This window comes from Equus caballus, chromosome 5 (genome assembly GCF_041296265.1).
Source record: "Equus caballus isolate H_3958 breed thoroughbred chromosome 5, TB-T2T, whole genome shotgun sequence".
Lineage (NCBI taxonomy): Eukaryota > Metazoa > Chordata > Mammalia > Perissodactyla > Equidae > Equus > Equus caballus.
The window spans coordinates 18,015,775-18,033,984 of NC_091688.1; the positions used below are offsets into that span (position 1 = coordinate 18,015,775).

The 18,210-nt window shown below is 38.8% G+C and overlaps 1 protein-coding gene across 3 annotated transcripts in view; it reads left to right on the plus strand.

Annotated features, from left to right (window-relative positions):
* RGL1 (ral guanine nucleotide dissociation stimulator like 1) overlaps positions 1-18,210 on the plus strand; it is a 239,652-nt gene that overhangs the window by 151,203 nt on the left and 70,239 nt on the right. For all 3 annotated transcript variants that reach the window (XM_005609783.4, XM_001490415.6, XM_005609782.4), the window contains one exon: positions 8,031-8,239. In XM_005609783.4, coding sequence (XP_005609840.1) covers positions 8,031-8,239 — 209 coding nt within the window. The remainder of the gene's footprint in view (positions 1-8,030; positions 8,240-18,210) is intronic.

Below are 18,210 nucleotides of genomic sequence, written 5' to 3' on the forward strand. Positions count from 1 at the left end.
TGAGACCCCTTGCTTCTCCAAACCTCATTTTCCTCAAATAAAGTGAGAATAATTTCTATCCCAGAGGATTGTTGTAAGGATTCAGCATCTGACCTGTAAGTGCTCAGTAATCATCTCTTAACCCTCTCTTGTGTTCCTTTTCACTTAGGGCATAAGGATGGTTTTCTTAGAATTAGTTTACAGCTTATGAAGAGGAAAGCCTGTTACTAAAAAGAAGCCTGTTTACTTCCGTGTATCTTTCAGAGAGATGTACTCAAGATAACTAAATTCTTCCTCCTACCTTGCCCCAGATTTGGTCACCTGATGGTATGCTTGAAAGATGCCTGCTTGCTCCAAAGGTGGGCAGGTCTACAGGCCCATGATCTAGGAATATTACCTGTCACTGAGGGATACCGTACTTGCTGGAGGCTGTGTCCCAGAGCTTTCTGGGAACCGTAAAGTTAAATTTTACATTTGAATTTATAAGTCCATGTAGACTTTAAAGATTTGGTTTTGGAGGGGAAAAGAGCAAGCCGAACAGAGTTATTACTTGAATTCTGAAATCCAGGGAAGTAATGATTTTACTGGCATTTTGATAATGAGGCTTTGATTTTTATGCTTAATCGTTACAATAGGTGATAATAATAGTGGGAACTAAATGTTTACTTTGCTTAAAACTGAACTAATCCCATAGGAAGGTGGAGAGGATAAGAGATTCCTTAATATGGTATGCAGGATAAGAATCAAACTAATGACTAAGTTTGGAAACATCAGGCAGTCGCCACGCCCTGCCTTTCCCCCACCCCCTTGCCCCCCAAGGATTGGTGAAGGAAAAATCTTTAAATCTCACAAGGAGATAAAGATGGAACTGTCTCTGGGATTTATGGTGGGCTGGGAAAGCTTCTGGGCTGTGAGGAAGGCTGTCCATTCATAGCAGGCTTCATTCACGGAGAATATTAGGTCACACAGAAGCTCCCTACCCCCTGCTGACTTTTTCAGACAGAGGTTGGCCGTGTTTCACAAAAACTGAATGAATTCTAGAAAGCCAGGGCACCTGTTAACCTATGACCTCAGGATATGAAGACCTTGGGCATTTGAAGCTCTGAATGAGAGAGAAAGGAGAGAGTTGTGAATTTTCCAAGTTCACTCTGGATACTAAACTGTATGCGATGAGTTGTGATGTTACTTGGCAAATGCAACGGTGCCTATTGTAGTTCAAACCTCCCTCCTCCCCTGCAACTCTAAATCCTCTCACTTCTCAAAATAGCATGTGATTTCTTCATTTTATGAAGTGGATGACCAAGACATTGAAACTTTGTTATTGCCCTAGGTCCCATAGTAAATTGGGCTCAGAAATGGAAATGGAACCCAGGTTAATTCATAACGTCTTAGTCATTAACATTCTGAGTTTCAAGCAGAAAAGTAGCGTATAAAAGTGAAATTATTTTATTTGAAAAATGTAGTCAGCAAACTCCCTGAAATCCACTTTAATTTTTGAATCTTCCTCCTTAAAGTCTTTGGACTCCTTAGCGGACCAGAATGTCAGAAATAAGGATTTGTGTCAGGGGAGATCAAGTCTGTTATGGATTAACATTGGGCCAAGCAGATTCACAGCCAGGAGGATTGCTGTTTTTTAGGAGATGGAAAACATAACTTCCTGTTTCCTCCAGGAGAGTTCCTGGACTCTATGGGGGTGATCTAGGAAACCCTGCTGAGACAGGATGGCCGAGGGGGCTGGAATTTCTGTGTGATAAAACACTAGCCATTGTTTGTTATTACAGCTCCCTTAGAATTTTCCTGAGGATGAAGGGTACTCATCATAGAAACATGACCACATCCTAACATGTGGCTTCAAGCAAAGTCAACTCTTGGGGATCTTGTAATTTTTTTAGAGCACATTCGTTTGTCATGCACATGCTCCTCTCTTCTTCCTCCACATATCTACTTTTTTCTTAGTTCAGAGGCATCGTTGTCTATCTTCTGTGAGGTCGAAGATCATGACAATGCAAATGCCTTAATTGTAGTGGACACAAAGAGAAAAATGTTCAAACAGTATGAACGTTTCTTGAAATTACCATTGACATAATCTGAGAGGGACTCCTGGGCAGTGGTGTGCTGATAAATCAGCTCTCCCCAATAAAAGCCCTGATTTGTAGCCAATTTGCCAATTTCCGTGTTGTAAATATTCTACCATGGCCAAAGTCACGATAGCAACACAGTGTCATTGAACGTAGAATTGAGAAGGAGTGTGCACAGTTGGCTTTTGCAAGCTATGGAAGCTGGCTCCAGCACATTCCTGGCTAGACCTTGATATGTTTGCATAATTAGATGGAAGGTACATATGTTAGCATATATATGAATCTGGCAGTGAAGATTTCTTCTGGGTTCTATGCCCAGAAATGCTACCACAGATTATGCGATGTGTAAATTTGCCACGTGACATCTTTGTTCTTAGAACCCTCTTAATTTTAGTATTCTTCCAGATGCTGTCCTTGGCCCTCTACTCTTCCTGTTCTACACACACTGCCTGGAAGAGTGAAACCATTTTAATTATGTAACTTCTACGTGTTTCCATCTTAGACCCCTCTTCCCAACGTTTAGATTCTAACTGCCTGTTGGACTGTACCATTGGAAAATCCCAAAGATACTTCATTTCTAGAGTGGAACTCAGTACCTCTGCCCCAGGAAATCTGGCTTCCACTCCTCAGTTTTCTTTCATATGAGTGGCATCATTATCTAGTCATCTACACTAGAAATCAGGTAAAGATTCCTGATTCTCTTTTCCTTCATCTTCATCCTCTGCATCCAATTAATCACCAAGTCTTGACAATTCCTGAATATTCCCTAAATTTGTCCCTCCACCCACCACTTTCTCTATCCCTATTATCATTGCATGAGTTAAGGCTCTTACAGTTGCTTGTCTGGAGTATGAACAATTTTCCCACTGATTTTCTCAACTTTAAAACTTCCATCAAATCTATCCTCCACACTGTGATTTCTCTGACTGTGCTTAAACCCAAAGGGAGTGGAGTCTAAGCTCCTTGGGATTCAACCTGAGTCTTCCATAATGAGGTAGCCTCCTGCTGACTTCTAGCCAAGCAGTTCATTCCCTGTGTCATGTTGCTCCTGCATCCACATTTCCCCCCTTACACCTCTTTTCTTCTTAATGCCTTTGTTTGTCCTGGTCTCTTTGCCTGCTATGTCCACCCCAACGTTGTTAACTGCTACTCATAATTTAAATCCCAGCGCAAAGCATCACCTACTCAGGAATCTTTTTCTGATGCTGCTCTATGCCAGGTCCCTCCTGGTTCTTCCATGATATCTGCCTCTCTCCCCACCATTCTACTCACATGGCGTCATAGTGATTTCTTTGTGTCTGTTTCCTCCACCAGACTGAACAGCCTGAGTGTCAGAACTGCGTGCTATTTACGTTTATATCTCTATTACCTTGCACAGTGCCTGGCACATAGTACTGTTTGGTGAATGTGTGGCTGAATAAGTAAATGAATAAATGAAAGAGAGATCTATTCTCTACCCTTTGTTTGCACTTAACATAGGGTTATCAGACTTAGCAAATAGAAATACAGAATGCCAAGTTAAATTTGATATTCAGGTAAACAAGTAATTTTCCAGTATGTGTAAGTCCTAAATACATACTTATGCCCTCAAATTACTCAATTATTTGTTATTTATCTGAAATTTGAATTTAACTGGGCATCTTGGCCACCCTAACCTAGCAAAAAAGTGAGTTCTCACCCAAAGTAGAAGTTCACACAATGCAGAAGCTCACACTGAGCTTGCACCACATGCCCTAGGAGTTTGTAGAGACTGTGCCTTCCATCTCTGAATGTCCCATGTGTAAATAGCTCACTATACTCAGATGCACTGGCTCCGCCATGATGCTCTGCTGTGTGCCATTACATACGTGTATTTTTTCTTTATGTGGCAAGGACATTTAATCTATACATATTTGGGCAATATGAACAGACAGTCAGAGCTTATCTGTGAGTCATCTCATGGCATTTCCTATACTGCGATGGTTTCTTGTTGCTGGGTGGTGGGTGTAGGGCATTTTAAAGGAAGTGTAAAATGTACCCTCGGCGTTCTGGCGTGAATGTAGAGATAGCAGTGTGTACCTTCTTAAAGCCTACAAAACCTTGGATATGGTTTAGATTTTCTTAGGGAGTTATGGCTGGGATAGTACTCACTATTTACTTTTCTGCTCAGGCCAGGATGCCTGAGAACTGCTGTACTGAACACTCAGTGTAGCTTGGAGAAGGTCTCCACTCTACTGAGTGTCTCCACTCTAATACTGTCTCCACTCTGATGAGGCTGTTTACTTAGCACATTCCTTATTAGAGTATCAGATGACTAAAGTATTATTTTGATTGAAGAAAAAAATTCTTTTTTTCAAATTAGAATCACCCAAGTTGTTAACAGTTTTAGAAGGTGAAAGAGTATATTTCTTCATGACTGGAAACAGAATTGAAATATGGCACATTTCATCTCTCACATTCTCTTTCTCCTGTCCCCCTCATGCCAAAATGGAGGATTATGGAAGTTCTATGGCTAGGACAGTTGGGCAGAGTTTTAGATATTTACCCCATAGGAGTCAGACATGTTCTCTTAGGAAAAGCTGAATTCTAATGGCAAAAAGATTGGCCAAAAAAAAATCATGAAACATTTTTGTGGCCTCAGTATCATGATCTTGTCAGTAAAGCGATGGTCTCTGATTAAATCCAGATTGAGCTGTTTCCTGTTAGCGTGCTAACCCAGAGGGCAGGCGCAGCCCTCCATGTCTTGCTCTCTAAGTCTGGGTTATTAAACACTTGTCTGCCAAGCACCACCCCCCCAACTTTTCTTTTAAACTAGGATTCTAATGTATTGAGATATTATAAACAAAAACAGATCCTAAAGTCTCTTAAAAGGCTATGTAGCTATTGAATGTTTTGCTGCAAAAATGAAAATAGAATAAACCGGAGAACGGTCTGACCATAAGGCATAGAATATTTTTTTGTGTTTCGCTTTTGTGTAATTTTATTTCAAAATAATTCCAGTAATAAGCAGATAAAATGTAGTCTATTTGAATGATGGTAAATTAGAACTCATCTTCAGGAACCTGGTCTTCCCCCTGCTATAGCAAGTAGATTTTAGGGCGCTTAGCAAACGTGCAGAAGATGACATTAAGCAAGTGCTCTGACACTTTAATATGCATTGTTAATTTTTGTGAGAATGATTTTAGGCACCAGAGCAATTCTTCTACTTCATTTTATGATATTGTCATTGATGCTCACTCATTGCACTTAGAATCTAAATGTTCGAAATATTTTATTAGCTGTTCTGATAGCTCAGACATGGTTCTTCCTAATGTACAGATGCAAACACTGAGGAACAAAAGTGGTTAAAGGGACATATTGGGATCAGGCATGCATATTGAGATTTTTTTCCAGAGTAGAAGGAGGACTGAAAGGAAGCAACTGGGTTAATGAGAAACATGAGCCCATTCCCAAGGGAGAATCTTGGCTTCCTGCCAAATCTGCTTTCTGGCAGGAAAAGGGACCCACTTCATCAGGTCCTTTGACAAGCTTTTTTCTGTTGTGTTTGAATTTTTGGCCACATCCACGCTCAGGGAAAAATTAGTTCTTTTAAATAGTTATTACTTTCAATGAGAAAAGATTTAGTTTTAAGGTGAAATTTGCATTGTGAGTAAAATAAGAATCATCAAATTACAAAATTGTTTGTAAGGGAGCCCTGACGTCATCACAAGATAAGGAAGCTAGATTTAGAATTAGAGTTTGAATATCCCTAGAGACTGAGAAGCCATCCCTGTTGTTGTTGTTGTTAACATTTGACATTGAAGTATGTTTTTTAGCTACTTCTTTTTAATATAATCAGGCTGGGAATTATTTTGACCAGGTCCTTTGAAGTGACAAAGTAAAATACACAAAACATCCTAAATTTTGGTATTAAGAAAGAGATTAAAGGAATATAGAAGTTTGAAGATAAAAATCAACATTAAATTTTACAATGTCTTGATTTTTCTTTTTTTCTAAGTGAAAAGTGACAAATGTGAATCAAGTTTTAAATGCATCACAGTGACTTGACTTACTAAGCTAACACTTCCCAAAGTGCATTCATTCTAATGTTTTGCAAGGTGCTCTGAGAATAAAGGGAAATCTATTTGGAAATGTCATATACATATCCTTCTCTTGGAGTTTCATAACATGTTGGCATATTAAAGACTTTAAAAAATTCTGCAGTAAAGAAATGTATTTGACTTTGTTTAACCCTGTAGTTCCCAAACTTGACCCCAGAACCTTTTGTTTTGCCACCAGTGTTATACAGCACACACTCAGGGCAGCGCTGTACCAAGTAATTAAAAACGTAGACTTTGAAACCATATATCTTTTTCATTTATTATTCCTGGTTAAAGTTAATTGAAGTTCCTGGGAGACAGATGGATACTGTCAGGCCTATTCTGAGACTACATATAGGGTGATAAAGAACAATTGTTATGCCATGATCTGAGTCAACAGTCCTAAGAGGCCTAAAGAGACTTTTGGTATTTTGCCTGAACTAGATCCCTCTGTTTAGTAAACTAAAAGTATCTTTCAAAAATTAAATAAAGACATAAAGTTGTGCACCACATAAGCTGGAGTCTTAATATTAATTCCTGTTAGCAGTGAGGCCTGCTGACATTAAGCTATTCCAACCCCTTCTGAAAGTGATTACAGCCTCTTTGTTCTTACTGAAAGCAATGTCACCGGCTAATTTCCTTCCAGCGGTTTAACTTCTGACAGGCCAGGTGAAGAGAAAGCAAACGTGCAACTTGGTAAGCAAAATGTCATCATGTGGAGATTCAGTTGTCTCTTTTTTTTGCCCTTCTTCTTTAATTTTCATGTCTGATTATTTCAGTTTAGGAGAATCTGATATAAAACAATTCAAACTTACAATTCAGAGAGATTGCCTGGTGATTGTTTGCATCCCTTAGAATGGTTATTTGCTTTGGAAAAAGATCCTCTTGGTAGGTCATCTTCCCTGGTGCCTATGAAGGACAAGTTAAACTTTGAAAATTGCGTCTCTATATAATTTGTTAGACAGAGATCTTTTGCAGAATGTAAGGCACACCCATATTTTTCTCCAGTTCAGTTCTCTTCCCTCATACTCAATTTTTGAGCTTTACAGATTTCATCCTAATCAATTCTTGTGTATTATGGTTTATGTCTCCAAGGTGCAATTATACCTACCAATATCATTCACAGTTTCATTCTCACGTGATTGCTACTTCTCATGAGCAAATATCTTCTCTTGTCTCCAAGTCTGCAAGTCTCTAGAAGACAGGTCATGTACCTACCCACCCTTAACATTACTCCCCAGAGATTAGCCCAGTGCTGCTTATTACAGGTAACTCTCAGTCAACTCTGCTGATTGCTGATGATATTGTCTGAAAGTATATTGCCTTCCATGGACTGGAAGAACAGTAGATAATGGTCAGATCTCCGTAGATTTCCATGGAGAACATGCTCCTACCCTGGCTGATTTTTTAAGCTATTAACAAATGTCAGCTGGCTCACACAAATCCTAACAACTTAACCATCAGCTCTCTAAAGCCAGTATGAGTCCGCTCCAGCACCGCACTGTAGGAGCTGTCTTTAAGAATGAGTCTGAAAACATAACATGAAGCAATACAGAGGAAATGATTGATAACGTTTGCTAAACTCGATCCGGGGGGTCACAGGAAACATCCTTGATAAAATATGCTGGCAACATGGTTCTTGATGGGGAGTAAGCAGAAGCAAATGTAAGCACGAAGAAGTAATACCTCTACTTCTAGAGAGGAAGGGAGCACACACGTACACCCAGACCCAGGCGCCACCTCTCTCCCCAATTCTGCTACACTCACAGGTGAGAGGATTGCCTTCCGTGACTTGTAGGGAAATTAAATAAGAGCGAGGGAAAACATGACAGGCCATGCTTCCACTACTTCAGTGTTTTCAGTTTTACTTTAAGGAGTCATTTCTCCTGATCTTAATCATGAATTTATTGTACAGGTTGAAGGGGACCAGCTGCCTCCAGGACATACAGTCAGTCAGTATGAGACCTGTAAGATCAGGACCATAAAAGCTGGCACCTTGGAGAAGCTTGTGGAGAACCTGCTGACGGCTTTTGGAGACAATGACTTTACCTATATCAGCATCTTCCTGTCAACGTACAGAGGTTTTGCCTCCACTAAAGAAGTGCTGGAACTGCTGCTGGACAGGTAAGAGTCTGAAGGCATGTGGGAGGTGATAGCCAGGTGAGGCTGTGTGCAGAGAGAAGGTTCTGAATCTGCTGTGCTTGGCATGCTGAGGGAGATGCATGAGGAAGGATTAACTGGGACGAAGGTTCTTCAGGAGCCACTTTATGCTCTATTTCTGGTAAAAATGTCTCATGAAAAATCTATAAAAGAGGAGTACATACCATAAATCTAGACTCACTTGTTTATAGATTTCAGTTACTATTTGCTACCGTAAAATTTTCTCCATATTTTTATAATTGTGTATAATTGTAGTAAATAATCAATTAACCAGGAATCTTACTGGATTGTGAGAATTAGATGTGCTAATATGTGTGGAGTATGGAGCTCAGTATTAGACCCATAGGAATCAGCTAATGAACAGTGGCTATAATAATGATGACAAGGATGATAGTAACTATTAACAATCACCGTGCGTCATCTGCTTTATGGAAATGCACGTGGATATCATCCTCGATCTAAGTTGTTACGTCACATGTTACATAAAGTAGGGCAGAGTCCCTTATAATTCACACATTGATAATTATGTTTCCTCCATAGGTTTTGTTCCCCCATTATGTTTTGAAATGTGAAAGATATTGCTAGAATGCCCTCCAGAAAGTTGTACCAACCACACTCCGGTCTACAGGGAATGACAGTGCCTGTTCCCTCTCTTTGCCCAGAGCCTTACCAACTGGGCATATTTTCATCTCTACCATTTAAACCATCTCTACCATGACCTGTCCATTGAAAAATAGCTCATTGTCTTTAAATTTATGTTTCTTACATTTATGAGTGAGGTTTAGCATCTTTTAAAATACTTATTGGGTATTTGTGTTTTCAGTGAACTGTCTTTTCATATCCTTTGCTTATTTTTATTTTGGACTATTGTCATCCATTTAATGATCATCTAATTATAACTCTTTGTATATTAACAAAATTAGTTTTTTGCTTTGGAAATATTTTTCCTAATTTTTCCCTTGGCTTTTAAAGTTGTTTATTAATATTATTTTTTATGAAAACATTTAAAAAATTTTTATGCAATCATGTGTATCAGTCTTAAGAAAGGTCTTTAAGTTCTATTTCAGTGTGAATAAGGTTATTGGTGACAGTGGGTTTTTCTCAAGATATTTTCCTCATATATGAATATAGAGTGAAATCTTTAGGATCAATGGTTATTAATATGTTCATATTCAGGAACATTCACAAAATGTCTGTCCTTTATCATACATTGATCTGGTTATAACTCTGGACTTGAACATAGGTTGAGCGTTCTGCAGTTTTCTGCATAGCATTACTTAAAGTATTAAGCTTGAAGTATAAACCTGTGGGCTTAGTGAGTCATTACTTTCATGATTTGTTTGCTTGTATAATATCTCACACCTATAAATAGGACCTGAAGAATTAGATGAATTTCTTTTAGCTATTTCACATTTATAAGAAGGATGCAGTATGCTGACTGTTGGCAGGCAGTATGAGAAAACAGGTCAACACATCAAAAACTCCTACAAGTTTTTTTGGAATTGGTAACCTCTTCTACTTATGGGGTAACTCCATTGATAATAGGCCACAGATGTCCCTATCAGGAAAGGAGTGCACATGAATTGCAGCTGTTCATCATAAACAGTGGGCATACACACGGGAACTACAGTGTTTAGTCTACGACTCGTATAATCCAGCTTTTATTTAATGATTTTTTAAAGTCTTTGTCGGATTTTTAAAATATTAACTAGGTGACAATTATTAAATAACAGAATCAACATGAATTCAAATTACATTTAATGCTACCTGTCATTTAAGTTCTAACTAAATGAAGAGTTAAGATTTGTCTTGACCCATTTGGATGGGCCGAAGCTTGGCCTTGAATTCAATCTCATAGTCATATCCTTTGCTTGCTTCTGAAATGAATGGAATCAGCAAGTACTGAATGCCTGTAAAATACCCAGTGCTCTGCAAGACACCAGATTGATGAAACAAACATAAGACTTGGTTGGTTCTCGCGTTTGTGGTGAATTTACTGAGAAGCTGCTGGTACTTAACCTCCAGGGCCCCTCACTTGCAATACCCTCTACATAATTCATGTTCATAATTTTGTGGGGTTTTTTCTTAGAGAGGACCCCTCAAATTATGTATGCTAGCACCACAAAACCTGGATCCACCCCTGAGAACTTAATATTTTACTGCAAAAGATAAAGCTTCCATTCATAAAACAAGTAGACAACCACTTAAGACAGTGTAAAAATGAAACTCTAACATGTTTTGCAGAAGTTCAGAGAAATGAAACTCATTTATTTTTGCTTCCTTTGCAGAAATTTGGATTTGTCCATGTATATACAAACTTCAACATGACCGCTTCCTCACTCCATTTCCTACTCACACTTAGATCTTGTGGCCAGATGTTAATCTTTGTTTGATTTTAACCAAAATGATTCTGTGAAACTCTGGGTTCTTAAATTGGTTATTGGGAGTTTTAACGTCTATAACTGGGAGGTAAGCAGTTAAGTTAAGCACGAACTTACCTTTTCTGAAGATAAGCTTGATCTACTATTTTCATGTTAGTAAATTGTGGTAGACTTGTTTGTGGGTCTCTGATGTGATTTTTTTGTAATGACTTCTCTTGGTTTCTTAATAGTACATTGCTTACCTTTTGTGAAATTAACACTGAGAAGTTATTATAGGATGTGCTAATCCTAACTGGTCAAGAATGGATTGAAGGCAGATGCTGTAGTGTTTATTTCCCACCAGAGAAAAGCTTATTTGAAGTCAAACTTTGATTTTCCTTAAGACTTCCAATTATGTGGCTTTTCTCATATGGAACTGTTTGTTTGCTTTCTGTGATTTTTAAAAAAAACTTTTTATAATTTTTTCATTCTGCTAATGTGAGCCTTCATGATTGACCAATAGATGGTTGTTTGAAGACATGTATGGCTAGTTCCATGTGTTTGCTTTATCCCTTACTTGGGGCAGTCAGCAATTCACAAGGAATGCTGTTTTCTGTGCTTCTTGCCCTGGCTCAGAGTTAATTCTAGGGCTCATTGGCTTCCTTTTAACCTAAGGGAAAGTTTTTGAATTGTGGCTTAGCTGTTTGTGTTGGGGCTTTGAGATTTTATTTTCTCTGACTTCAAATGTAAGTTCCACTTAAAAATATATTCTTCCCACCATACCATTGAAAAAAGTAAGGGAGTTGGGTACCACTGAAAATACCCAACCTCAAATGTAGGGAGAAACCTACTTGCAGAGCGATTCTTGCTGAGAACCATGAAATGTTTATACAAATATCTAGATTTTTCTTCAGGGAGCTGTCACATTAGCTGCTTTGGGGCTATTTCTTAATCATTCTCTCTTTTTCTGATCTGCATATCTGATATCAAAAGTAAGCAGATTGGCAAGGACAGGCAGCAAAATGGTGAACGAAAGTCTCCGGAAACTTGCTAAGCCACTAATGGGACTCAGGTCACAGTTTGGTAAGGACTGAGCAATAATCCGAATTATCCCTTCATTTCAAGAAATGTGAATTCTCCTAATGGAGGACTTTTGGAAGAGATAAAGGTTGAAGCCATCCATAAAAGTTAAGCTTTAGAACCAATCTGACTTGAATTCGCTTGCTTAGGTCACAGAGAGGAGACTAATTCAGTGGGTCTTTGAACTTATTTCTTCTTTTTTGTCTCTTTCTGCTTTGTTCCCCAAATCTCCCCGGTACATAGTTGTGTATTTTAGTTGTGGGTCCTTCTAGTTGTGGCAGGTGGGACGCCGCCTCAGCGTGGCCCAACGAGTGGTGCCATGTCCACGCCCAGGATCCAAACCAGCGAAAGCCTGGGCTGCCTCAGCGGAGCGTGCGAACTTAACCACTCGGCCGTGGGGCTGGACCCTGAACTTATTTCTTCTTGCCATGCGTTTTCACAGGCTTTATGTCGTTTAATTCATTTTTTATTACATTACCCCCATGTTTACAAATGAGAAAATTGAGGCTCAGAAACAGTCAGGAAGTGGCAGAGCTGGAATTAAAACCTCCCTCTTCCTGACTTGGAAGGTCTTTCCGAGCGTACCATATCGCTCCCAGGATTTGTTAATGCCATTTTTAAAGGAAGGGATGATTTGGGAATCCCCTCAGCTATCCTCTTCTCTACTGCCTCAATTGATTTTCCTTGGAAACTGCGTTTCCTGAGGGATACTCCCTTCACACAGTTGTGGGCAACTCACTTGAACGTCAATGCTCCTATTCATTCGCGTATTCAAATGATATTCACCAGATGTTTAGTATGTACCCTGTACTGTGCAAGGTGCTGTGTATATAATAGTGGACATGACCTCTGCCCTCTTCATGCTTAATGACTAGTGGGGGAGAGTAACATTAAATCAGCATACAAATAAATGTATTTAATTAAAATTGATACAATCCTTGGGAGATAAGAGCAAGGTTCTATGACAGAGACAATCAGAGAGGTTTTTTGGGGAGGATATTACCCAAACAAAACTGGATGTTGGCCAGTGACCTTAGGTGGTTAGATAGGTCGTGGGCCATGAAGGACACTGTTGGGTCTGTATGTGTGGAGTGTTTCTATTTATTTGATGTGCTCAGGCCAAATCCTGTGACCTGAATCCGCTACTTCCCAAAGAGGCCTCTTCCTGGAGGATAGGGGCATAGCAAATGAGAAAGCTTGGGAGGAGTTATGCAAACATCTGACCACTATAGGGGTGGTAATCTTAAATCCATGCTTTAGGACACCTGGAGCAGTAACACTTTCATAAAAGGTGATGCCCCAGTAACCAGCAAGAATGGTGCTGCCCTTGCTCATGAAGCCAGTTCCTCCACAGCATAGACAAGAGTCGATCTCAAATAAAGCTTGAAAACATTTTATTTATTTCCGTAGACTTTCTCAGAACTGCGAAACATGCTTCTCTTTCCTTTCAGAGTTTTAGGATACTTCATGGGAAAAGCAGTTTTCCTTCCTTTTAGTCAAGGATGCTGGATCATATGGGAAGAGTGTATTTAGTTTTGTAAGAAACTGCTAAACTGTCTTCCAAAATGGCTGTACCATTTTGCTTTCCCACTAGCAGTGACAGAAAGTTCCTGTTGCTCCACTTCCTTGCCAGCATTTGGTATTGTCAGTGTTTTGGATTTTGGCTTTTCTGATAGGTGTGCAGTGGTATTTCATTCTATTTTTAATTTGCAGTTCCCTAATGACATGTGATAATGTACATCGTTTTCATATGCTTACTTGTCATCTGAGTATCTTCTTTGATGAGATGTCTGTTTAGGTCTTTTTCCCATTTTTTAATTGTGTTTGTTTGTTTTCTTACTGTTGAGTTTTAAGTGCTCTTTGCATATTTTAGATAGCAGTCCTTTATCAGATTTGTTTTTTGCAAATATTTTCTCCCAGTTTGTGGCTTGTCTTCTCATTCTCTTGACATTGTCTTTTGCAGAGCAGAAGTTTTTAATTTTAATGAAATCCAGCTTGTCAGATTTTCTCTGATTATTAGTGCTTTTGTATCTAACAGGTCGTTGTCATACCCCACACCATCTAGGTTTTCTCCTATATTATCTTCTAGAAGTTTTATAGTTTTGTGTTTTACATTTAGTCTGTGATCCATTTTGAGTTAATTTTTGTGAAAGGTGTAAGGTCTATGTTTAGGTGCATTTTTTTGCATGCAAATGTTCAGTTGTTCCCTCACCCATCGTTTGTTGAAAAGACTATCTTTGCTCCATTGTATTGCTTTAGCTCCTTTCTCAAAGATCAGTGGACTGTATTTACTTGGGTCTATTTCTGGACTCTCTGTTTTGTTCCATTGATCTGTTTGTCTGTGTTTTCACCAATACCACATGGTCTTGATTACTGTAGCTTTATCGTAAGTCTTGAAGTGAGATAGCTTCAGTCTTCTGACTTTGTTCTCCTTTGATATTGAGTTGGCTGTTCTGGGTTTGTTGCCTCTCCATATAAACTTCAGAATCAGTCTGTCAATATTCACAAAATACCTTGTTGGGATTTTTTTTCCTCTTTTTTGTTTTTTGAGGAAGATTAGCTCTGAGCTAACATCCACCACCAATCCTCCTCTTTTTTGCCCTGAGCTAACATCCATGCTCATCTTCCTCTACTTTATATGTAGGATGCCTGCCACAGCATGGCTTGCCAAGTGGTATGTAGGTCTGCACCTGGGATCTGAACCACCGAAATGGAGCGCATGAACTTAACTGCTGTGCCACCAGGCCAGCCCCAACTTGTTGGGATTTTGATTGTGGTTGCATTGAATTTATATATCAAGTTGGGAAGAACTGACATCTTGACAGTATTGAATCTTCTTACCCATGAACATGGAATGTCTCTCCCTTTATTTAGTTCTTCTTTGATATCTTTCCTCAGAGTTTTGTAGTTTTTGTCATATAGATCGTGTACATTTTTTTTTATTTATACTTAAGTATTTTGGGGGGTGCTAATGTAAAGGGTAATGTGTTTTTAATTTCAAATCCCACTTGTTCATTGGTGGTATATCAGAAAGCAATTGAGTTTTGTGTGTTAATCTTGTATTCTGCTATCTTGCTATAGTCACTTATTAGTTCCAAGAGTTTTTGGTTGATTCTTTCAAATTTTCTACACAGACAATGATATCATCTGCAAACAAAGACGGTTTTATTTCTTCCTTCCCAATCTGTATACCTTTTATTTCCTTTTCTTGTCCTTTTGCGTTGGCTAAGACTTCCAGTACAATGTTTAAAAGCAGTGATGAGAGGGCACATCTTTACCTTGTTCCTGATCTTAGTGGAAAAGCTTTGAGTTTCTCCCTGTTAAGTATATTAGCTGTAGGTTTTTGTAGATGTTATTTATCAAGTTGAGGAAATTTCCCCCATTCCTAATCTCCTGACAGTTTTATTATGAATGAATATTGGATTTTGTCATATGCTTTTCTGCATCTGTTGGTATGAGCATGTGATTTTTCTTCTTAGCCTGTTGATGTGTTGGATTGCATTAATTGATTTTCAAATGTTGAACCAACTTTGCATACTTGGAATAAATCCCACTTGGTCATGGTGTATAATTCCTTTTTTTACTTTGTGGCATTTAATTTGCTAATTTTTTTGGATGGATTTTTGTATCTATGTTCATAAGAGAAATTGGTCTGGAGTTTTCTTATAATGTCTTTGACTGGTTTTGGTGTAAGGGTAAAGCTAGCCTGATAGAATGAATTAGGAAGTAGTTCCTCTAATCTTGTCTTCTGGAAGAGATTGCAGAGAATTGATATAATTTCTTCCTTAAGTGTTTGGTAGAATTCACCAGTGAACCCATCTAGACTTGGCGATCTCTGTTTTGGAAGGTTATTATTATTGATTCAATTCCTTTAATAAATACAGACCTATTCAGATTGTCTATTTCTAATTGTCTGAGTTTTATGTAGATAGGAGTTTCTGACCTACATCATTTTTCTTCTCTCTGAAGAACAACTTTTAACATTTCTTGCAAGGCAGGTCTACTGGCAGCAAATTCCCTCAGTTGGTATTTGTCTGAGAGTGTTTATTTCTCTTCACTTTTGGAAGATTATTTTGCAGAGTAAAGAACACTTGGTTCGTGTTTCTTTTTCTTAACATTTTAAATATTTCACTTCACTCTCTCCTTGCTTTCACAGTTTCTGAGGAGAAGTCAGATATAATCCCTATCTTTACTCCTTTGTAGGTAAGATGTTTCTTTGCTCTGGCTTCTTTCAAGATTTTTTTTTCTTTGCTTTTGATGTTTTAATGTTTGAATGAGATATGCCTGGTTGTAGTGTTTTTGGTATTTATCTTGCTTGGTGTTCTTTTAGCTTCCTGGTTTTGTGTCTGACATTAATTTGGGGGAAATTCTCAGTCATTGTTTCTTCAAATATTGCTTCTGTTCCTTTCTCTCTTCTTCTTTTGGTATTCCACATGTTACACCTTTTCTAGTTGTCCCGTATAGTACCTGTATTCTGTTCTGGATATTGTTGCCTTTTGTTTTTTTTCCCCTGTTGTTCAGTTTTGGAAGTATCTATTTTCATATCCACAGGCCCAGAGATTGTTTCTTCAGCCATTTCTAGTCTACTAATGAACCCATAAAAGGCATTCTTCATTTCTGATACAGTGTTTTTGATCTCTATCATTTCTTTTTTGATTCTTTCTTAGAATTTCCATCTGTCTGCTTATAGCATCCATTGGTTCTTGTATGTTGTCTGCTTTTTTCATTAAATCCCTTAGCACATTAATCACAGTTTTTAAAAACTCCTGGTCTGATAATTCTAGCATTCCTGCTATATCTGACTCTGCTTCTGATGCTTGCTTGGTCAGTCTCTTCAAAATGTGTTTTTTGCCCTTCAGCATGCCTTGTAATTTTTTGATGAAAAGTGGATATGATGTACCAGATAAGAGGAGATTGGCCTTTAGTAATGTAGTTGTAATGTTTGGGGTGAGCAGGGCAAACGTTCTGTAGTCCCATGATTAGTGGTGAGACTGTGCCCCTGGGCTGTTAACATCATCAGTCCTTCTTAGTTGTGTTTTTCTTTTCTTTCCTCCCTTAGGGAAAGGATGCTAGGGGCGCCTGGAGGTGGGTATTTCCCTTTCCCATGTGAAAGGCTAGAGAAGGCTAGAGTTGGGTATTTTCCTTCCCCTGGGTAGGTTAGGCTCTGATAAAACTCCAGCAGGTTAGACTCTGGTTAAGTAGTCTGTCCTGAGGGCAGGTGTTGTTAAGAACAGAGCGCTCTGCTGTGTTTCAAAATGGCTTCTTCTCCCCTTCCCCTTGCTGGAAGCACAAGGAGTTTTTCACCGATATTTACTGTGAAAACCTGGTCAAGCTTCTGGAGGTAAAACTCGCAGAAGTGTGGAGGCCCATCTGTGACTGGGTCCCTCCCCCATAGTTTTCATCTCTCAGGCTTGTCCACACTGAGCCCCCAGCACTTCATCAATTCCAGTTCAGGTTTTCCTGTCCTGGCACAGGTTCCCGTAGAGATTTCTGCTCCGATAGGTTGTGATTCTCTGTTTCTCTCTCTGTCTCTCCAATTTAGGGGCAGCAGTTTGCCATTTGACCTCACTTCTCTGGTGGATCTAAGAAGGGTGGTGGATTTTTCAGTTTGTTCAGCTTTTTACTCATTGTTAGGATGGAGTGGTGACTTCTAAGCTCCTCGCATGCTGGACTGGAAACTGGAAGTCCTGTTTTGCCCATTTTTTAATCGAGTTGTTCGTTTTCATAGTGTTGAGTTTTTGTATATTTTGGATAACAGTTCTTTATCGGATATGTCTTTTGCAAACATTTTTTCCTTGTCTGTGGCTTATCTTCTCATCTTCTTGCCTGTTTGTCTACTTTTAAAAAAAACCTTTTTTCCCCCGGGAGCTGTGAGGTGGTCATAGTAAACCTCCTTTCAAATCCATTCAGCTCTCAAATGCTTTCTTAGCGTGAGAACCTGGGTAAACATTTTTGAGATGCATACAATATGTTCCAAATTACTTTTTGTTAAACCTCACTTGAAAATAATTGTTTTTTTTTTTATTTAGTTCTGGAGTTAGACTAGGCACTTGCCAAATATTCCTAGGTTCGTGCTGGCATTCAGTAAAGGAGGTTCCTTCACATCCTTTTCTTTTAGTAGGAGGCAAGGTTTCTAATACCCTCCCTCCATTCTTCCAGGTCCAGGGAGAGGGCGTCGTGAGCAGAGAGCGCTCTAGGGAGCGGATGCTGAAATCTAACCTACTTAAAGGGCCTCACAGCATCTTCCATTGGTGACTGGTCTCTTATAGTAGCAACACATAGTAAATGTTCCTATTAAAATCATAATATGATTTTTCGTATGCTTTGTTTCTTCTCAGGTTATTTATGTCTAATTTTTATCACTTATTTGGAAAGTTTTTCAAAATAATGCCATACTATTCTTTTTATTTATTTTAGTAACTCCCCTTCCCAACTTCACCAAAAATCAAATGGAAACAAATGGAGTGGTCCACCTATTGAGAGTTTTGTCCCACC